This window comes from Lepisma saccharinum, chromosome 7, assembly GCF_977018435.1.
Source record: "Lepisma saccharinum chromosome 7, izLepSacc3.1, whole genome shotgun sequence".
Lineage (NCBI taxonomy): Eukaryota > Metazoa > Arthropoda > Insecta > Zygentoma > Lepismatidae > Lepisma > Lepisma saccharinum.
In genome coordinates, this window is record NC_139235.1 from 41,882,808 (window position 1) to 41,904,755 (window position 21,948).

At 35.7% G+C, this 21,948-nt stretch overlaps 1 protein-coding gene across 1 annotated transcript in view; it reads right to left on the reverse strand.

Annotated features, from left to right (window-relative positions):
- LOC145990209 (iripin-2-like) overlaps positions 1–21,948 on the reverse strand; it is an 84,861-nt gene that overhangs the window by 12,045 nt on the left and 50,868 nt on the right. The window contains exons 4-7 of the mRNA XM_083125877.1: positions 19,642–19,855; positions 17,404–17,624; positions 15,548–15,727; positions 13,162–13,297 (exon numbers count right to left, since the gene is read on the reverse strand). Coding sequence (XP_082982003.1) covers positions 13,162–13,297; positions 15,548–15,727; positions 17,404–17,624; positions 19,642–19,855 — 751 coding nt within the window. The remainder of the gene's footprint in view (positions 1–13,161; positions 13,298–15,547; positions 15,728–17,403; positions 17,625–19,641; positions 19,856–21,948) is intronic.

Consider the following 21,948-nt stretch of genomic DNA (forward strand, 5'->3'; position numbering starts at 1 on the left):
TGTAACCAATATTTGATCTTGATTGGTCTGAGTGTGCCCCCAACAAAAAACTGGTAATAAAATTGTGCAGGGGACAGCATATACAATTTACCACCTGGTGTAAATGGTGAATCATATTCTTTGTTGGGGATACTGTACAATTCAAGAATTACTGTATGTTTAGGATTCTCGATTAGGCCAGTTATTTATTTTTCTGCTGTAAGCAATCTACTCATTACAGATTCAAGGTGCTCATTGATAGTCCTAACAATCTCATCGTGCCCTGGTTTAAATCTTATGTCAACAGCAAGTTTTTTGTATTGTTGCACAATTTCTTGAAGCTGCGTGGCAAAAACAGACAAAGCATTTGCTTGGTTGGATTCCATGGCCCCTAGCTGTTGCTTGATATTAGCTACAATTTGCTGTAGATTTTCAACAACTGCCAATTTTGAATTTTGAGCAGTAAGATCATGGACTTGTCTTCTGATATCCTCAAACAAAGCATAAAGTTCATTAATATGTTGATTAGTTGGTAGAGTGGCCACTGTCTGAGTAAGCTGTTTGATCTCTGTCTGGATATTCTTGATATCTTCTGATTTCAATATGCGATTCACAGCTCTCTTAATATTTTTAAGTTCCTGTGATGTAGGCAGATTGGCTACAGTATTCTGCAAAGATTCAAGTGCCAATTTCACATCATTTAATTCAGAAGCATTAGCCACACTACGCATAGCATCTTGGAGCAGGGTTATGTCTGCCTGAGTAGGTGTTGATTGTTGTAAAATTTCAAGTTTTGTTTGGATATCATCGATCAAGTGATGAAAATGAGATAGCTCAGATTCAGTGTTTGGTGATCTGTTGCTGGACACTGACAAGGGTGTCTACAATACCAGGCAAGCGAGATTCTAGAGTTTCTTGTACATTTGTCAGATCACTTTGTACTGCTGCTATGGTACCCTCAAGGTGGGTTATGATACTTTGAATTTTTCCAACATCTTCATATGTTTCAAGTTGCAGCTTGATGTTGGCAACACTACGAGTGATAGCACTCAGAGCATCAGAAGATGGTAGGTTGTTCATAAAATTTTCAAGTGTCTCAATTTTTTCTTTAACCTCGGCTATGGCATTGTTCAGAGGGTCCAGATTAGGAATCTGTAGTGATTGGATCTGTTCTTTTAGAGTGGAAATTACTAGATCAAAATCTTCTTGTGATTTTATGTTTTTGACAATTGTTTGGAGCTGTGTCTGGACATTATTAATCTGCTCTTCTAATTGTTGTTTCAATTGCTCAGAGTTGGTAGCCTGAATCTTTAATTTGGCTTGAAGCGCTGCTATGGCCTCCTCTAAACTTTGAAAATTATCTAATGTGGCCAAGTCAGTATATTTTTGAAGCAGTAATTTGAGTTCTGAATCAATTTTAAGAAGAGGGTCCATGCATTGTGATTGTAAATTTGTAATTTCTAGTTGAAGACTGGCATTGAGTGTAGTTTGTAGAGCTTGTACATCACTTCTTAACTTTTTGACTGACATCAAGCATCAGAATCTCATCACTGTGATCTTCATGCCTTGTATGGCCAAATATATCATTAGGCATTTTTGTTTTTGTTTTAGTGGTTATTTATTATAGAATATCTAATTCTTAATTCTATAAAAAGAGGTATAAGCTTGTCATAGTATCCCGGGACTTCAATATATAAGCAATCACCGGCAGAGACAGTATATACAGTGCCAGAAACCATGTTTGAATGCTTAATTCTATAAATATTTCTCCCTACTGAAACCTAGACATCACCCTCGGGAGTTGTAATAAATTGTAATTGACCACCTACAGGTAACTGGTAGTGGTTTAAGTTATTGTTAAATATGTACAATGTTTTACCTGTTTTATCATCAACATCTGTAAGTATGCTGTTCAGATGTATAATTAACAAACCACTTAGTTTAGATATCAGATTGTATATCAGAAGAGGTTGCTGGTGTTGGCAGGTCCATAATAGCCTGTTTTTTTAACCCAAATAAGTTCATTGGCATGTTTATTTATTTCAAATCATGCTCTGTGATTGGGCATTGTTTGCCACTTATCAAGACACAATGACCCCATGGTAGAGTATGTATGCCACATGATAAAATGCATCTCTTATCATGTGGGTCCAGAGCCACTTTTCTTTCAACATTTGTAGTCAACAAGTGATCCACACTCTGAATTCTGCATTCTGATGTTCTGATTAAACTCTGTGATTTGAGACAATCTTCATAATCTTTAAATTGGAGCTCTTGTCAACAGTTACTCTACCAATACCCTTAGCTTTTTTAGCAACAGCACCACTACATGTTTCAAAGCTGTACATCTTGGCCCTTAACCCAGCAAATGCCATAATAACATCGCCAAGTGTTTCATTTTTTAACTTGCCAGGCACCTTTTTCTTGTGGTGTTGAATTTTTGTATGTTCACTGGTATCAAAATATTTAAGCAATGCAGGCTGTGATATATCTTGATAGACATCTTCTGTCTGAATATCAAGGATAAAACTATCTGTGTCCATGTACATCAGTTTTACACGATCACCATAAAAAGGCTTCAGCACATCATAATAGAGCTTTAGCATGTGTAATTTGGCCAATTCTAATATCACAGCCCCTACATAAATAGGCTTATCAAACTTAATCTTTGTTTTTTTCATGTTGAAGAGTGCCATATTGTCATCATAAATTCTTCTGTAGTTGAAATTAGGCTTTGCAATGAATGTTTTGCTCCGGCTGGGGTCAGTAACTAATTTAACATGAGTATGTTTTCTGACATTTTCTATGGTTTTGCCATACACTGAATTGACCATTAATTTAAACAAGGTCTTATCAAATTGGCTTACTGCACATGTTCGAAGCTCGGTGTTTGTATCAATGTATGGCTTCAACCATCTTGAGTGCCTGAACCTTAAGACTTTGCCAACTTTGGGCACTTGAACACCATGATGCATCAGGAACTGGAGGTTTTTGTAATATATGACATAACCCTGTTTTGGCTCTAGAGTCATCATTAGCTTCTGTTTAGAGCCTGGTGAACACTTAACCTCAGGAATTGGGGGCAGATCAGAAAACTGGTTGTGTAAATTATCTGGAATTGTCAGATCAACCTTTGAGAATAGACCATAGTTACTGTCATCAAAATCCTGAAGATCCCCAATACTAAAAGCTTCAACCCACTCAAGCCCTGCATATGGCAGTTTATCCATCATAGCATAACCATACAGGCTGTTGGCATCCACATAAAGTATAAAATTTGATGGCAGTGCTGGATTATAATCAGGAATATATTTGTTGTTGGCTCTAGCATATCTGACAGCATTGCACCATGCCTCCTCTTATACATTGTTCCATAAACAGATACATGTTCTGATCCTGAATGAGATCCAATTGCATTTTAGTATTCAAAAACATTGCAGACCATGCTAGGCCTGGAGCACTGTAGAAATACATTGGATCCAGCTTATAATTTTCCATTGATGATTTTCTAAATGCCTGAAGTATATCGGCTAAGAGAGTCACATCAAGTTTCAAGTATGCCTTATGATAATCACCAAATGTCTGGCATTTTAAATTGGCCCACATCAACTGAGCATGGTCATAATCTTCATCAGTGATTCCGGATGCCCTGAGTTTACTATAGAACTCTTGTTGTGATGGCAAAGCACACTCATCAAATTTAGAAAAATCTGTAACATAATCATATGGGTATACACCTTTTCGCCTAATTAATTTCAAGTCCTGATTTGGAAACATAGCACAAGTAATTTTAAATTGATCATCAGATAATTGACTGGCCAGAGTAGCCAAGCTAGCCGACAAAATTCTGTATGAATCAAGAAATCTTAAGTGAATGGGAACACCATTAAGTTTAATTATCTTGCTAATAGCTATATATTTCTCATCATTTTCTGCTAAAATATTTAAATTCTGCTTGTCAAACCCCACGTACCTGATCAGATGATGAAAATCATAATTGGATGCCCCATGACAAAATATCGGGACAAATTTTGGTCTCTGGATCTTAATATTACAGCTATTACACAGGGCCATTTTGAATTTACCATCTGTATGAGAATGGTGATGCACCTTGATATTTGTATCTGAAAATTCAGAATCACATACCGGACATTTTTCTGCATTGTTGAAATCTTCAATCTGATCCTCTGTTAAAGGCAACATAGGTTTTGATGTTAATAAGACATTAGATGCTATATATGGCACTCATTTTCTATTCTATGTGGAAATTCTTTGATGGCATCTGGTCCCATGTATAAATATTCTTCACTAACAACACCATCCTGTACAACCACATAATAAAAAACTAGAAGGTTCATGTAGCTGGTATGATGTACTTGAAGATTCATCAGGATCTGGGCTGCATAATGCAAGGGGTTTGAGGTTTGATTCAAAATCACAGACTATATATGCTGGATGATCCAACAAGGCTTCAAATTTTTTTAATTTGGCATTTTCATTTGGCTTAGGCATAACCATATGAACAGGTTTATGGTTGCCACAGTATTTCAGATGCTCAACTAACTTGTTTTTAGCAATTTCTGCATTCTGTTCACAAACACTATTCATCATTTTTCTACCATCAAATACAGTCAAACATCTTCTACACAACTTGTATATTGTATTAGATTTGTCTTGTTGTTTTCTGACTAAAGCTTCAAGACTGTGTATCAGAGTGTAATGGCATGTGCTATCCTCTTCAATTAGGAGCAGATCAATCGGGACAGCAGAATCATCATCAAGTGTACTGATTCTGAGAGGTTCTATCAAGCAATTGCCACGACCAGTAGAACAAATAAAAACATTAATAGATAATGGCCTACCATTGATATCTCTGGCCTCTTTTTCAAATTTATCAATATTCTGAACTGACATTGGATATTTTAAGCCCTCCATTGCTTCATCAAAATCATGTTCATGTTGTGTATAATAACTTACTCGCTCTGGATGATCTAAAATTGGAAACAAAGCAGCTAAAATACACCACAGAAAGCATTTCTGATCATTATTTTCTAGGTTAACCACGGCTTTTTTGTTTTTGATATTGGCAGGTAAAGGCAGATATGTAGATCCTTGTAATGGGTTAAATTTAGAAATATTAATATATAACTTGTGTGGAGATGCACATAGGCTCCAACCCGATTCTTTTGCAGCAAACTCAGAATGTTTAATATTCAATTGCTCTATCAAACTGCTTATTATTTTGTCTAAATTTGTATTTGAATATATAGCTACAGTTTCTGTTATGTGGGGGGTGTAAATTTTGTTCCATTTGGTTTCTTATATTGTGTCAATAATTTGAGGGAAAGCTTATAAGAGCCATTTTGTGCATTTAGAATAGCCTGCACATCAGAATTTATAATGTTCAAAAAATTCTTAATCACATCTTGGCTCTGATACAAAACTGTAATCCCTTAGTTGGCCAGCAAAACTGCTATGAATGGGTGCATAGCGTGGCTGCTTTGCTGCTCTAGCATTATCGGGTGTTTCAAGCTTCCTTTTTAGACCAGATGAAGATGTAGATGTCTGTGATGAAGTAGAAGGCTGTACATAACAAGTACCTATATGTTTATATGTGAAGTATTCCATGCTATATTTTCTCTGGCATTTTGGGCATATTTTTGTGGGTGTTCTGCATTTTTCTGGATCACAATTCCTTTGGTGCTTAGCCCAATTGGGGCTAGATATATTCTTATTGCATTGATTACAATATTTTTGATTTGGCATTTTTGTTGTTGGTTTGTTATATAAGATTTCTTGGGGTTCAAATCAAAACTCTATACTTAATACAAAATATCAGTTGGGTTCAGCAGTGTGCTTTGTATACTAAGTGTATATACTAAGTGTCTTAATATTTTTGGCTTTGTTGTTGGTTTATTATATAAGATTTTTTGGGGTTCAAATCAAAACTCTATACTTAATACAAAATATAAGTTGGGTTCAGCAGTGTGCTTTGTATACTTAGTGTGTAAACTTAGTGTGTATACTAAGTGTGTTAATATGTTTGGCTTTGACATTTTTTGTTGTTGGTTTATTATATAAAATTTCTTGGGGTCCAAATCAAAACTCTATACTTAATACAAAATATAAGTTGGGTTCAGAGGTGTGCTAAAAATTGGAGAAACCCACAGGTGTGTCAAGTAGACCGGAAGTGGACCGGAAGTAAACCGGAAGTGGACCGGAAGTAGACAGGAAGTAAACCGGAAGTTGACCGGAAGTAAATATGTGGGTGCGTGGGTGGATGTGGTTGTGGTTGTGCATGGGTGGGTGTGGCTCTTATGAGCATCTTGACTTAGTTTTAAGTGTGGCCAAAACAATATCAAGAGGGGCATATTTTTGACAAGCTTATGGACAACAATCTCACAGATGTAGCTTTTGTACACATGGCCAAATCAATCTGAGGGGGGTCATACTTTCTCATGGAATCCATGAAGGCTTTCTTTACTAAATGGTTGGATTCAACAGAGTAGCACACTTGAACAATAACCTCATATAGACATCTTGACCTAGTTTTAAGTGTAGCCAAATCAGCCTGAGGGGGGGCTCATACTTTCTCGTCCTAGTAATATCACAAATTACACTACTTAGTGATTGAATGTATTCTTCGTATCCAATGAATTAAGTCGACATTGCCTAAAAATGAAGTTCTGGAAAGTTTAAAAGGACAGACTGAAATGTAACAATTTTCTAGAAAAATGTTTGCGAGTTGGAAACTGCATAGGGCAGTTTACTTGGGATTATGGCTAAAATTCTATACCCTTACAGAATATTTCCCTTTAACATAATGAAATTAATTGCACATGGGGAGTTAAACTTAGCAAATTTAATGCATAACGATTTCTCAGAAAATGCCTAAATGATTTCTCAAATAAAATTTATTCCATATTGTTTAGACAGGATTTTCAGAATATGTTCTACTAAGGAGATACGATTTTGCTGCTGAAGAGAACGACCTCACTATCCTTTTCCACAATGAAGTTGATGAAGGGACGATCGACCGTAAACTCGGGTGGTGGATGGAGAGTAACTAGCGAACTGAATGTAACCACTTTTATCGCTGCAAAAGAGAGCCAAGAATTAGATCCTAGTCTTGTTTGTTTGTATTGCTGTTTTAAGTCCACTTTATGCACAGATAGGCTAATCCGGACTGTATATACAGTTTAAAGTGGGATCCGAACAACTGTGCCATGGCCTTCGTTGTCATGTTATTAGAATTTTGTTAGAGATAATATTGTTTGCTAGAACGTTCGATGAAGTTTTGTGAAAGTCAGACTTATTGCTCAAAACTGAATGCAGTTAGTGTGTTTATAATATGCTACTGAGAAAGTATACGCAGTCTGGATTAAGGCCGCGCATCGCAGCATCAAAGAAGGGGGCAGAGAATGAAGCAGTACACGCTGCTGAGAAGGCTGGTAACTAGTTGCTTCCTCCCCCTCCACGCAATCATGTTCTCTCTCACGTGTTCATTGGTGGAGCTGTCTCTCGTCACTACTTGCTAAAAGACTTGTTTTCGATCGCTTGCTCCAGAGATAGTAAGGACACAGTATAGATAATAAATAATCTTAAAAGAGGACGGGAGGAGCTGATGCGCCGAAGATAAACTAAACTACACGTAATCAAGTGGAAGCTCGCCGAATGGGGCCGGAGTAACACGGGAGAAGTGAAATTTCTCGCCCCCGAATATACTACGTACTGCTTTGTAGACAATTAAAATGTCCATTTCTAAATAAATATATCATGCACTAAAAACGTTTAAATAAAAAAGTAAGTATTTCAAACGATATAGTTTCTTCTGTCAACATGAATCGCCCTGTACAACTATTTCTCTCTGAAAGACCTTCCAGTGATGGATTGTAGAACTGATTTGGATACTACATAGATTATTCTTCAATTGAACATACTCGCGGGTTAGGTATCTATTATTGTTACTTGTTTTGATGAATTGTCAGCAATTTCGTGTGCTGTCAGTGACGTACTAGTTTTGTTTAAACAAAAACATCTTTAACGTTCGTTGCTTCTCATGTTGCATCAATTTTGTACTAGTGTATGCATGAAGGTCACATAATTTAGACAGTGTTACATTTCATTTGTCGGGAATAATCCTACACACATATTATAGCGTCATCGAAAGTAACCCGACCATACATGGCATCTTCAAAGGAATTTTAAAAGAAGTATGACAAACTTCTTTTGGGCTTGCCATGCTGACACTACGACCGTCATAAAATCATTCTGTAAATATGTGATAGCAGCTACTGAAGAAGTTACCTCAATCAGAAAAGTAGGCACTACTTTCGCAGATTAGAACATTTCAATTGAAGATAAGTCCGATTGCGACCGGATCTACACGGTAATCACATATTGACCTGTTGTTGACAATGGATGGCGTGAAACATTTTAGAACCATTCCTCAAAACCTTCTTGAAGATGACGCATGGTTAGAAACCAAATTCACAAACTATTAAAACATGTAATGATAAAGAAATGTTTGAGGCTTACTGCTCAATTCAGGGGTGACAGAGATTGAGCTTCATGCGAAAGTTCAACTACCTCTCAACTGATCTGCAAGTGAAAATAGTCATTGAAATTGTTAATGTGGCCCGCACTGTCTGACGAGTTGAAGACCCCTGGCTTAGGTGGTTAAAATGCTGAAAGTTTATTTCCTATGACAAGTTGTTCATGTGAAAACGTGTTCTAAGATGGTACACGTTAGAACTAAATTACGATAACAACACCTGTTCGCGCCCGTGATCCAACAGGAAGCACTCTTCTTGTTTCGGACGCCTTTTGTAGTGTTTCCAGGAATGGAAACTGTAGACAGACTAGTACACACAAAGACACTCAATTAGATATATATGATGTATTCGTTGCAAAATACTACATTAATTGCAGACAGCCTGCAATACATCTCATAGCGCCGCTTCCTTCCGCTCACGGACTACACTCTCTTTACAGTAGGCACTAGTGTCATGAGAGTATTCTGGCAGCCATCTTGGCTCCAATTGTTCAAGGTACGGAAATTATCTCACCGCACAGGTTTGCGTCTGTGACAAAGCAAAGCTACTTTTAGATTAGCAAGAGAAGGATAGAGAAAAGCAGGAAAGGGTTAATGTAGTTCAAGCAAAATTCTTGGGAAGCACTTAATTCCGGTAGTAACACGAGTGAAACGGTTACTATTCATTATATTTTCTCATACTTCGTGGCTCTATTTTACTTTTCCACATCTGTATGTTATCGTCCAAGATAAATAATGATGAACCTCTCGACAAACAAAAGAAACTCCGACCTTGTCTTCATCATAATCGTGTCCAACAGTAAAGTGGCACTTGTCTACCACGTGAGAGACGTGTTGCCGGTCGCTGAGAGCAGGGCGCTGCATGGAATCGGCAATGGTTTCTTCCTTTTGATTCTGTATTTTATTTCTAAGTTTTGTCCGCAGTGATTTATAGCACTAAGGACACTGTCGCAACCCTGGAAACATTAGCACAAGCTATTTTCTCCTATCCTCATCTACAAACATGTGGGGGAAGGAATGTTCATGACAAAAGTTTCTTTATCGATATCCCCAAGAGTTAACCTTTGTTAAGATTTACGATGAGATTGAAATATTTCTTATGTAACCAGCTTTGATAAACTTCATTGGATCAATGATAAAACAGACATGTTCAGTTATTGAAATATTTATACACACAATATATATACCTTGCTAATTAAATGGCATCAAGACTTTGCTGATGAAGAGAACGACATTGCTGTTCTTCTCAATAATAACGCTCAGAAATGGGCAGTCAGCTTTGAAAGTTTCCCTGAATGCAGGCACTATGGGTGATAAAATCGGCTTATCGACTACAAAGAGAGTACGCCCAATTAATTCCTTGCGAAAGTTAAACTCCTTGCTAAAAGATTACGTTTAATTACTGGAAGCAAACTCAAAACCTAGGCATAGTTTTGTGAAATCTGAAACTTGAAACAAAACTAATAAACGTTCAAAAAAAGAAGCATGAATATCACCTATTTATGAATAACATTACCTCATAGAAAATATGTTAACAGAGTTAGAAGTTTAATATACAAGGTTAGCCTAAATGAAAGACTAAATTGAAATTTGTTTCTTACATCAGAAACCACTTAGTACTGATGTATAGAGAAAGCCTTCAAGTTTACGACCTCCGCTTTTAGTTTGTCTCCGTGACGTCAGCATCACGTGAGCGCCTTTGACGTCAGTCGAGCAATATGGCCGCTAGGCAGGTAGAAAAGGCTTTGTGTGTGCTTGAATTTGCAAAAGACAAATTCTGTTACTGACGTCCAGCGTAGTTTTAGCAAAAGATATGGCAAACAACCACCCATAAGGTAGTCCATCTACGATTGGAGCAAGACATTTGAGGAAACTCGTCTGTGCAAGGGGAAAGTCCTGGGAGAGGAGAACTGGACTACCGCATTGATATCTGTCGTGTTACAAATGGGTCACACATAGAACATTTGTAACTTAGCCATGTAAACTTCAGGACATACTCTTAACAACCATTAAGTATTTCTGCCATGTTAATACTCTTGTTTCTGTAAAACTTTGAAACTGTATCTCTTTTAGGCTAACCCTTCATAATATACAGGCCTAGTTCTCAAGTTAAAGTATGTAATACTAGGGACAATGGTTCTGTCATGTTTCTAAGGCAGTTTTTCCAAGTAGAACTATAGAAGTTCTAATCTGAGAAATTTACAAAACTGCCGAAATGTAGTCCCCGACTTAACCAGTACATAGGTAATTTTAATGGGTGGAAGGAATTTGTCTCAGAAGGAGCATGTCTGAACGTGGCACAGCTGTATCAAGCCTGTAAAGTTCCCTACTGATGTGTTTCCAAGGATTATAGAAGCTTTCGGATAATGTCAAGTCTGGACATGTATCACCAACATTTGATTCAATGTTATTTTTCATATATTAAATAAGTAATTATGTTTATAACACGCCAAATTAAAGTAGGTTAATTATTTTTTGAACATTCATAAAGAGGCATCGTAGAAAATTCCATCTATTTTTCTGCTCAATCATATCGAGACATTCTGTTTACATTTAAACCGGAACTAATCACAATCCACCAGTTTCTAGAAAACCAATACCCAACATGTTTGAGGTCTTGTATTGATACTTCAATCATCACCAGAGACTATATTGTCCTAAATTGTGGTGTGTTAGGAAATAATACGGAAGATGGAAATCTAAACGTCTGAACGAGTTGAAAAGCAATATAAACTATGTTTCTGAATAAAAGAAAGATGGTTCCTGAATTAAAATTTATATTCCATTATGTTAATACATGATATTACAACACTTTTTTGTACATGCTTGGGTTATATCTTAAGGAGTAACAATTTTGCTGCTGAAGAGAACTACTTCACTTTCACTTTCCACAATGAAGGTGACAAAGGGTCGATCAACGGTCAACACGGGTGGAGGATTAAGAGTAACCAGCGCACTCAAACCAACCAAGGTTATCACTGCAAAAAGAGAACCAAGAATTACATTCCACCTTGGTTTGAGATTAGTTTGACTAAGCTATTCTTTCCGTTTACCACAATAACCAGAAAACAAACCATTGCTACTGTGAGGAATATTGTGAAATGAAATGTCATGTTACAAGTTGCTGATCAGAGTTGTGTACGTATCAAAGTGCTTCCGAATATCTTTGCCAATTGTGAAAATTGTGCATAATGTTCATTAAAATGTGTTTAAGAGGAGAATTATTTAGTCTGTTTTACCGATTGTTGCAAGTAACATAATATCGAGAAACATGGATTAGTATCAAAAATTTGGGCATTATGAATAAAGTCCCTAAACAGTGGAAGATAGCAGGGATATGTGGAGCCTTACATCATTCCCAAAGAGAGAATATTATCGTTCTGTAACGTAATTAACATTTTCAAATGACTGTATTGAAAGTGTCTTCTTAAGTAGAATACGATTAGATATTAAGTTGAATATAAAGTTCTTAATAATTGTAAATGTATTTTGGTGATTCATGATTAAATTTGAAGAGCTACATTTACCTGAAGATTCAGAATAAACGCAGCTATGTTAGAAGCAACAATACATTTAACTTCATATGAGTATTGCTTCTCATTTAAAATTATACATTTTCGAACAATGATAAATTTAATCTAGGGAAGAGAAAAAAGCCTTACAATTTAGAAACTGATAACAATATATTTGAAATGAGACTATGAATACTGATTTCTCACACTTCTTTTGTGATTTAGGATGGAGATTTGGAATCTCTCAGCTTGCCATTATGCAAGCACACTCTTGGAATTATTGTTAAGTTACAAGTTGAATACAGTGAAAGATGTTTGAAAAACTATCAAACGTGTTGCGATTTCTGTAGCCTATTATGTGAAATAATCGAATTTCTATGTCGAATAGTCTCTTCTTCATACAACGTAGTTCACATTTATATCAAGTTAAGTTCTCGGGTAGAAGTCTCTCAGTACAACTGTTTTGTAACAGAAGTGGCAAATAAGCAAATCATGGATGTTAAGCATGTTCATGTCTTAACATCCTGGTATCTACAGCAATGAAACCAAATCTTGGCCTTCCCTGCTCACATAGAGAATTAAAAAATCAACATTTATGGTAATCTGCCCTCCAACCTCCACACTCCCAGATTTCCTCCATTACCATTCCCTTATGTTTTGAAGGACGTATTTCGTGGTGAATGTAGATTAAATTCTCCTTACCCCTGCTTCCGAACGAAAATTTTGGAGAAACTCCAGAATTTGTATTTTACCACAAGTTTATAATGTTATTGCTAAAGTGCAATAGGAACAAATTCGAAAAGCTTCTAGATCAAGTTTTTCGAGATCCTGCGAAGATTTCTACGTTAATGTGAAGTACTTGACAAAAACTGTAGCTCTAATTACGTATAAATATAACACGGAGTGCCAGTTTAATAAAAGTATAGCACAAACATGGTAAAGGCAACCAGAGAGAGATTGTCCTTTTTTCCGAAATTTCAGACATATGGTACAAACAAGTTTCCTTACGTCATCGTATACAGGACAAAGCCTTCAATTTTAAATTAGCTTGAAAAGGACATAACATTTAACATTTCGGTGAAGTGCTTTTCAAGTTAGTATGAAATTATGACTAACCTGTAACAGCGGCAGCCTTTGTTCCTTCTTCGTTGACTTCAATAACAGCCTTCTGGATGACGTCAGACACCCTAAGAGTAGCTTCACTGATTCCAGCCAAGTTGGCGCTGCTTGAGAAAACGTCCACGATGCCCAGCTGAAATGGTTCGTAGAAAACAATTAGCTAAATCCAATGGAGCAAGAGATGCATCTTAACCAACCTTTAAACATTTGACTACATTTCTTAAAAACCCTTCAAGCATCTCCAATGTAAAAAAGAATTAAAAAAGAGAGGAACACAGAGTGAGTTTCAATGAAGAATATCTATTTCTTCCTTTTACCAATTTTTGATATTCAAACTTTGTGTTTAGACCCACATTTGGAGTTACGAAACGAAACTCGTGGTAATGTTAGAGCAGCACTTGTACTGCACTCTCGCACCAAGATCATTTATAGTGAAATTCAGGAGGACAGTGCACAAGTCTCAAATTTCATTACACCACAATAGAGTTTTACAGCTGAAAACTTAAACTCTTAGAAGTCAGCATAAAATTTACATTAAATTATGATAATGTATGAATTTACAAAATCTGGGAGCGAGCGGTTTTTTATTTATATTTTAATATTTTATCAAGGATAAAAATATATATAATGATTACAAATTAGAGCATCGAATTAACACTGAATCATTGAAATTACATTAATACCCATTAATATTTTTAAAACTCACTGATTTTTTAACTGTAGTTTGATGGTAGTAGATACAGACAAACTTAAATCTTGCTTGTTACTTTACATATTGTTGACGCTTGTTTGCTATCGTATTTGAGTGAGATAGAATAGAGAAGTCCTTTTATTTACTAAAGAGTGAGATTTAGCGTTGGGCTGGTCTACCATCTAACTGATTAAAAGTTACAATACGTATATTTACCTGTATGATACTAAAATTAAATATATAACATAACATGAATGAATTTGACAAATTAAAAAAAAAAATTAAGAGAATACAATGACAGGTTCATTAACACACACACACACACACACACACGTGTACATACGAAATTTCCAAATAGAGACTAAAATAGGTTGCACACAGGTTGAAATATTCGATATGTCGGATAAGTGTTTGCAAGATACATACATCTGCCGTGGGATTCAAAATGACGATCAGAACCCCATTTTTTCTCCCATGTTGTATGCAATGTACCTTCTGTTCACATAAAGTGGCACACTAAAGGGCTGAAGAATTATTGAATGTGGGACACACTGAATATGAGTGTACAAAGTATCTAGTTCAGGTTTTTGCAGCCTAAAGAATTTCAGGATTACCTGGGCTACAATTCATCAATTAAGCAACGTGTGGAGGTCAAATTTCGAACGTTGTTGTTACTATTAATTGAAGTAAATGTACAGCTCGGAGTTGAAGCTCTTCTTGGATCGGGTACCCGGTAAAGATTTGAAAAGGTGGTAAACTTAAACGTGGAAAATGGTATATTTTCCTTACGTTGCAATTGCGCCAAATTCTGCTGATATTTTCCGACTATGTTTTCGAAGCCTGAAATCTTATTTCAAGACGACACACTGTAAACTCACTGTGTGTGGACGAGGTACTTAAAATGGATTAACATTTCAGGCATATTTATGGTCGTTGCAATATAATAAAACAACTTTAATTGAATTCTAAATTTTAAATTTAAATTCAATTTAAAAGTCAACGTGTGCAAAGTTTATGTTCCTCATACCTTCACTGTTAGATATTACCATAAAATATACAGTATTCTACCGTTAAATTTTATAATAACTGAACGCAATAATTCTTGCCATGAGTATTTTTTAACGCTAGTATGATGCATTGGCGTAATGTGGGACTTACTTTTGGGGTAAGGGGTATAGTCAGACTTGAGACTAACTGGGCAGCAGAGTCGAAATTTTCCATCCCATAAGTAGTGAAATTTACAAAATAACATTTATATTAGCAAAATTATAAAAATTACTCTTCAGTACTTTTCAAATCGGGTTCCAGGAAGTTGACAAAAATACCCTCAACTTGTAATTTTATTACAACCTGAAAATTTTGGGGGACGAGTGCCCTCTTGCTCCCATAAGTTAGGCTTATGGTTTCGATGACAGCGAAAATGGACGATTTTAGACAGTCAATTCCCCAGTGTATATTTCTTTTACAGTACACATTTCTTCACTCCATAGTGAAGATGAAATTTCTAATATTTGGTTATTAACTTTACTTTTCCTTTTTCTACCTTGGGTGATGAAGATGAATAGTGAAAAGATTAACAAACCATGGAACACGTGCGCCTTCAATTGCCCTATTCAGGAAGGCACCATGCACCATGGGTAGAATTATCATCAACTTTGTTTTTCTCAGTATTCACGTAGTGTTTCTCCTTACCTTATTCAGTGGTTTGTTTAGTTTCAGGTCACTCTCGATCTTGAATCTTGGAAGGGAAACTATAACCGTGGTCTCGTGCATTTGGTTCTTGATCTCCTCAACAGATGTCATATTGGAAATGACTTCATTCACATTGGTGTCTTCGTAGGGAAGAAGGATCAGCATGTAGAACTTATCATTCTAGAAAAAAATATATTCGTTAATAATTAACAGAAATAGCCTCAAAGAATTATTAGTGTAAGAAATTAAATACTCTATTTTCTGTTACAATGAAATTATGGAAGTTATTTGAATACTCTGTTTACGTCAGGCAAATCAACAGTATATGGTTTGGACAGGGATAGTTATGTACATTGCATATTATGTAAATGCATATTATCAACGCTTTTTGATAAATGTATATACGAACTATATGTATTAAATTCTTGCATATTTAAGAGCCAATTACTACTACTAAAATTGTTTGACTAAATTTTTGAGTGACTTTTTAAGCCCACTTTATGCACAGATTGTCTAATCGGGACTGGACCTACAGTTTTAAGTGGGATCCGAACTACTATGTGCCTCCACTGGGTGAAGAACCTGGGACCAAATGAATGAAAGACAACGACGTTACTAACGTGTCATGAGGAAGACCACCACTACAATTGTCTTTTACGTCTATGTGTTGGGCATGTTGTCTCCATAACAAAATAACTTCATATTTCCTTCCACTACTACTGTTTATTCTCCACCTTCTTTCACAAAACAAGAAAGACTTTCGTTGTTCTCGCAGGAACACTCAACAACTACTCTTTTTGAGAGAAAGAGCAACAATGCAATGAACAATGGATGATGTTTAACTTGTGTCAGATACTGCTGCCTTAAAGCTAAAAATATTCTCCAATTGTATCTTGTGAAGTAGAGCGAGTTTTTCTGAGTATATAAATATTATAGCCGAAAACAGGAGATATCATGTTGTAATCAAGTGCAATTATGATATGTAAGAAGTGTAATTTTTCTTTCATTTAAAAGAACAGAAGTATAAATCAAATATGAGCGTGTGTTAGAATTCAGAACTGCAACTTTTACACTTATTACATGCTAAATCGCTGAAAAAAGAACATACCTGTTCACATTGAGGGTTTTTGCAGTAACTGAAAGAAAACATTAAAAAAGGTAAGGCGTTTTGGTGAAGAGCATATTTGCATATTTTGAACCTTTATGGTGCATATTTTAGATATTTTTTTACGTGCATAACTACTATCCATGCCCTAATGATGATAATAAGGTCTTCCCTACAACAGGTGCAGGAAAAACAGACTCCCTTTTCTAGTTCTTCATCGAGATTCACACCAGTTTTATAGGCAAGACAATTGTAACTAAATTACAAGCAGTTCATTAGCTTCCAAGACGAGTGTTAATGCCTCTAACAAACGTGAGTTGTTAAATTAAAGTGGCAACACACTCGGAAAGAGGCGATTACACCGAACATGCGCTATCAGTCAGTGACGACGAAAACATTACCCAATACGGTCTCAATTTCGCAGATCTCATAGTCAATCGGGTTAATTTAATTAAGTATTATTTGTAAGTCTGTAATTGTAATTTTGGATAATTTTAACCTAAGAACTTTGAATCAATGATCGAAGTTAGGGTTAATTTGAACATTCTGTATGAGTATAATAATACACTCAGAAATATTATTGTAAATTAACACTATAAACGTAATACACTATAAACGTTTATAGTGTGTTATTTTACAATATATCCTGGCATAGTCAGCATTTTGAGTATTTTATTATACATTGAAGCAAAGGTTAACAGTGTTGCCATAAGCAATATAAATATTTACCATGGAATGTATTGTAACTTACGTCATACGGAAGAGCTAAAGCCTGGGTCTTCAAATCTTTGAAATCTCCATACAAGAATTTCGCTTCTTTCTTCATCATTTGGACGTTCACGGACGCTGCCTTCTTGCCGTTGGGGTAGAACTTCTCTTCGACAGTCAACTCTGGTTCGAAAGGAGACTTCCAGAGACCCTTGAAGAACACTGCGTTGGCCAGTAGCAGGGCGGTTTCCGGAGAAAATGAATCTGAGGAATTTAATCAACAAGAGTAAGTAACAGTAGCAATCTCAGTTACTCATCGAGAAATTAACTCAATTAAGCTTACCACTACTTTTAATAGTACACTTACAGTTCATATCGATAACATGTATACAGTGGAATCCAGATTTTACGTTCCCGGATTGTAAATTTTATCACAATATACCGTATTGGCCGACGCACCCCTTTTTTTGTACACAATTTTGAGGAAAATGCTTTATCACCGAATTAATTTACAGCATTTCAAATATGAAGTAATATGCATGTCTACTTTCAACTTTTTACTTTGACAGCGTGTACGCATCCATGCGTATCAACTCTACGTGATTATAGAATGCTCTCGCATATCGCAAGGGAGGAAGAAAGAAATAGCCGAACTCAGAACAGAAAATTTCCAGAAAGGCAATCAAAAACTTAATATCGGCGTATAAGACTCACCGTTTTCAGACATATTTTGAAAGGAAAAAAGTGCGTCTTCTATGCCGGTAAATACGATACATTCAGTCTTTACGGTCGCAATAAAAAAAATGTTTAATTTTAAGTTTTCGCGCATTTCAAATTTTTCTTATTTTGGTTACCATAAAAACGTAAAATCGAGGTATTTACTGTAACATTTTTCAATGCATGAATTACAATAGCGCTTCTCTTTATTTTACTGATAACCATAATAAAATTAGCATTAGCATTGTTATACAACATCTACATACTTGAAAATTATGTTTTTCTTTCTTTGCATACACTTTTGCTATTTAGACTTGAATTTAGAGTTGAGCCAAGAAGCTGTGACATATCCAGGATAATTGTAGTAATTAATTTAGAACACACAAATGGGAAAATGAAGTAATGATTTTGGCGTTAGAAGCAGAATTTTTTTCTTTGACATTGAAAACATTTTAGGCGAAGTACAATTTTCTTGCATTAGAAAAGTTTTGAAAACTACCTCTAAAAGTATTAGCCACTTTAAAAAGCAAAAGATATATTTACAGCAAGGAATTTCATAAAACTAACTAGTTACAGTCATCATTAATCGAAATATTAACTATCCAAGTCCACCTTACTAACAAGATTTACAAGACATATTTTATATGTACATAATTATATATATTTTCATAATATGTGCTCTTCATGAGTAATTTTGAAAGGTAGCAGAATATGCTTTGCCCTCTCCCCTCAAGTCAGACTGGTCCTCCTACAATTAAAGCTGCCACTGTACAATAATGTGCTTCTACCGGGGTTTGAACACGGGACCTTTCGACTACATAGTGTTTCACTCACTATGCCATCTGGGAGTTCCTATTACTTTTAACCTATTACTTTTAACCCTGCGTTGGTAGTTATTTATCAATGATTGTTTTGTCTAGCTGATTTTCCAACCTTCCTCTTTTACGCGTATCCCAGGATCTTGTTTTCAGTGTTAGTAAGATATTTGAGCCGCTGGGGAGGGTTCGTTGAAGCCCCTCGCTGTCTCAGTCCATGCGTTGCTATAGGCGTACCTAGTTTTCACGGAAAATCAGATATGCCGTTCCATGCCCGATTAACAAAGAGTACCTTTTTATAATTTAATATAATTTCAATTTTTATAGTTTTAAAGAATCTTAATTTGTTGAAAGAAAAGATCTAATCGCAATAATTGAAGATTTGGCGTTTTACACCATTAATTAACATTTTTAAAACCAGGTCTCGGAGCATGCGCGACCATCGGCGTACTCTTCTCGCGCGACCCACAAAGGGTTAACTGAGTTACAAATAACTCATTAATCCGAAACATTGAAAATTGCCATTTAAATATTTGAAATAAATATGTTGCGATAAAATATATAAACATTTCATAATAGGGTTTCGTCAGATTGACACGCTCGAGATTCATTCTGTAAATTTTTGTATGTAAAAATATGCTACATGTAGGACAGGTTCTTGAGAAAAGGCTAAGTCACAATTTTCTAAATTTTGAAAACATATTACACGACAATACTTTAAAATGTAAAGAACAGAAATGGTTTCTCACCTTTCGAGACTACTTTCTTGATGAGGCCTCGAGTGTTCTTGTCCGCCCACGAGTTGATGTGTGCTGCCGCCTCTTCTGGCTTTCGGTAATTCACGGTTTCCACTTCTCCCTTGTAAACTGACTTAATGGTGTTGGTGAATTCCTCTAAAGGCGTGAAACCCTCGTTAGGGAACAATGCGTTTGCGATATCCAGGCTGTTGTTGGAATTATTGTTCTGAAAATTTAAAGAGAGACTTTTTATTTTCCGTTTACAATATTCAAATTAGTTTTTGCAAATCACGTTAAGAAAATGTGTTTCAAATTAGCAATATTCAACATCCCTACAGTGATTTATCTACACAATTTCTTTAAAAAAAACTACATATTTTTCAAGACGCTCACAAATTTATTACAATAGCAAAATTTAACTTGACTTCTCAAGAACATATTCAAACATTCTGAGAAAAATCTCATCACTCAGACGTAGGAAATTGTTAATTTATAGGAACCAAGTTCGATTTTACACTAGAACTAGTAGGTTATAAGATTTGAAGAAATGTTATAGTCTGATTAAATTTAAAGTAATTATCATAATAGCAATAATGTGATATTTGAAGTGAATATATTAGAAAGAAAGTTTTTTTGTTTTGTTTTATTTCTTCGCTTGGAGATAAGATTAATATTACGGACTCGCGTACTTTAGACGTGGCCTTTGGCCACGTCTTGTACGCTCGCATGCGTGATCTTCGGCCACGTTGTGGGCGTAATCATGTTATAGATGGGGTAAAATGTCTGCATGCTTTATTGGATGAAGCCAAACAAGTGTAAAGTTCTTTAATTTGAAAAGTTGAGAAAGTAACGTTATGTCTGTATGGGCTCTAATAAGGTACAAATATTCAAAATATTATTGTCTATTTTCCTGTTAATAAACTGAGTAATAACAGTTTCAAGATAATTAGTTGGATGTTTTGCATAAACAAATTCAATAGCGACACTAAATTGGAAATGCAATCTTTCTGTCATTCTCCTCAAATTCCTACCTTGCCTCTGTAATAAATTCTGACGCTCGTATTTTGAAATTCGAAAAGTCTAGCATAATTCCCTTACAGTAGTTCTTGGGGTGAAAATAAACTTTATGTAAGTTCCCTAGCAACGTCCGTTTCCATGGTGAACAACAAGCACGGCAAACTCTCTAGATAATTGTTTCTTATTATACCTCTAAACATTTAATTAAAACAACCACGATGTAAATATGTTCGCATTGAGTTTACCAATATATACGTTTCGCTTTTTTGGAAAGTTTTGAAAGTAACTGTGTGTGTACGGGCTCTAATATGGTACAAATACATAAAATATTCAAAATTGTCTATTTTCGTAATAACAAAGTGAGTAAGCAATAACTGTTTCAAGATAGTTAGATTTCTTGTATAAACGAATTCAAGAGCAACATAAAATTGAGAAAACAATATTTACGTCTATTGACATTTTCACATTTGTCAACATAATAGAAAAATAAATGTTTTCCGTCGTTCCCATCAAAGTTCTACCTCTCCTCCGTAATAAATTCTGACGCTCATTTTTTGAAATACGAAAAGTCTAGCATAATTCCCTTACAGTAGTTTTCGGGGTGAAAATAAACGTTCTTTAAGTTCCCTAGCAACGTCCGTTTCCATGGACAACAACAAGCACGGCAAGCTCTAAAGAATTGCATGTCATTATACACTCTAAACATTTAGTTAAAACAACCAGTGGCGTAGCGTTATAGTACGCCCGTACGCCCGGCGTTCCCAGATTTAAAATTTCAAAAATGCTAAAATGCTGTGATTATAAAGTAAAACGTGACTAATTTCAAATATGTTTGACCTTCATGGCATTATAATAGCTATTTTTCGCGATCCGCTTGCAACGCTCCACTCTCAACACTCGTTCTAGCATCTCTTTTCAATGCCTTTCCCGGCCGGACGCCGAGCAGGTTCGGCGTACAGGACTCCTATATTCCTTGCTGCCTTTATGGAGGGAAAGCTTCCATTTCTACAGCACGCGCGTAAATGGGCTCTCTTACGCCAGCGTACGAGAGGTCTGCCGTGATTGGTTCATGTGACCCTTCCTGCCTTCTGAAGCAGACGACAGCGGTATAATTCCTACCCTGTTCTTCACTCTTCGTGCTCATGCAACTCGTGATATATGATGCTACAATACGCAATATTGACTGACGTAACTTTACCAATCTCAAATATACTGCTTCTTAATGGCCACTGCATTGTATGATTTATCGCACGAACAGCGATGTGCATTAGAAACTAAAAGATCAACACAGTTTTTGTGAAG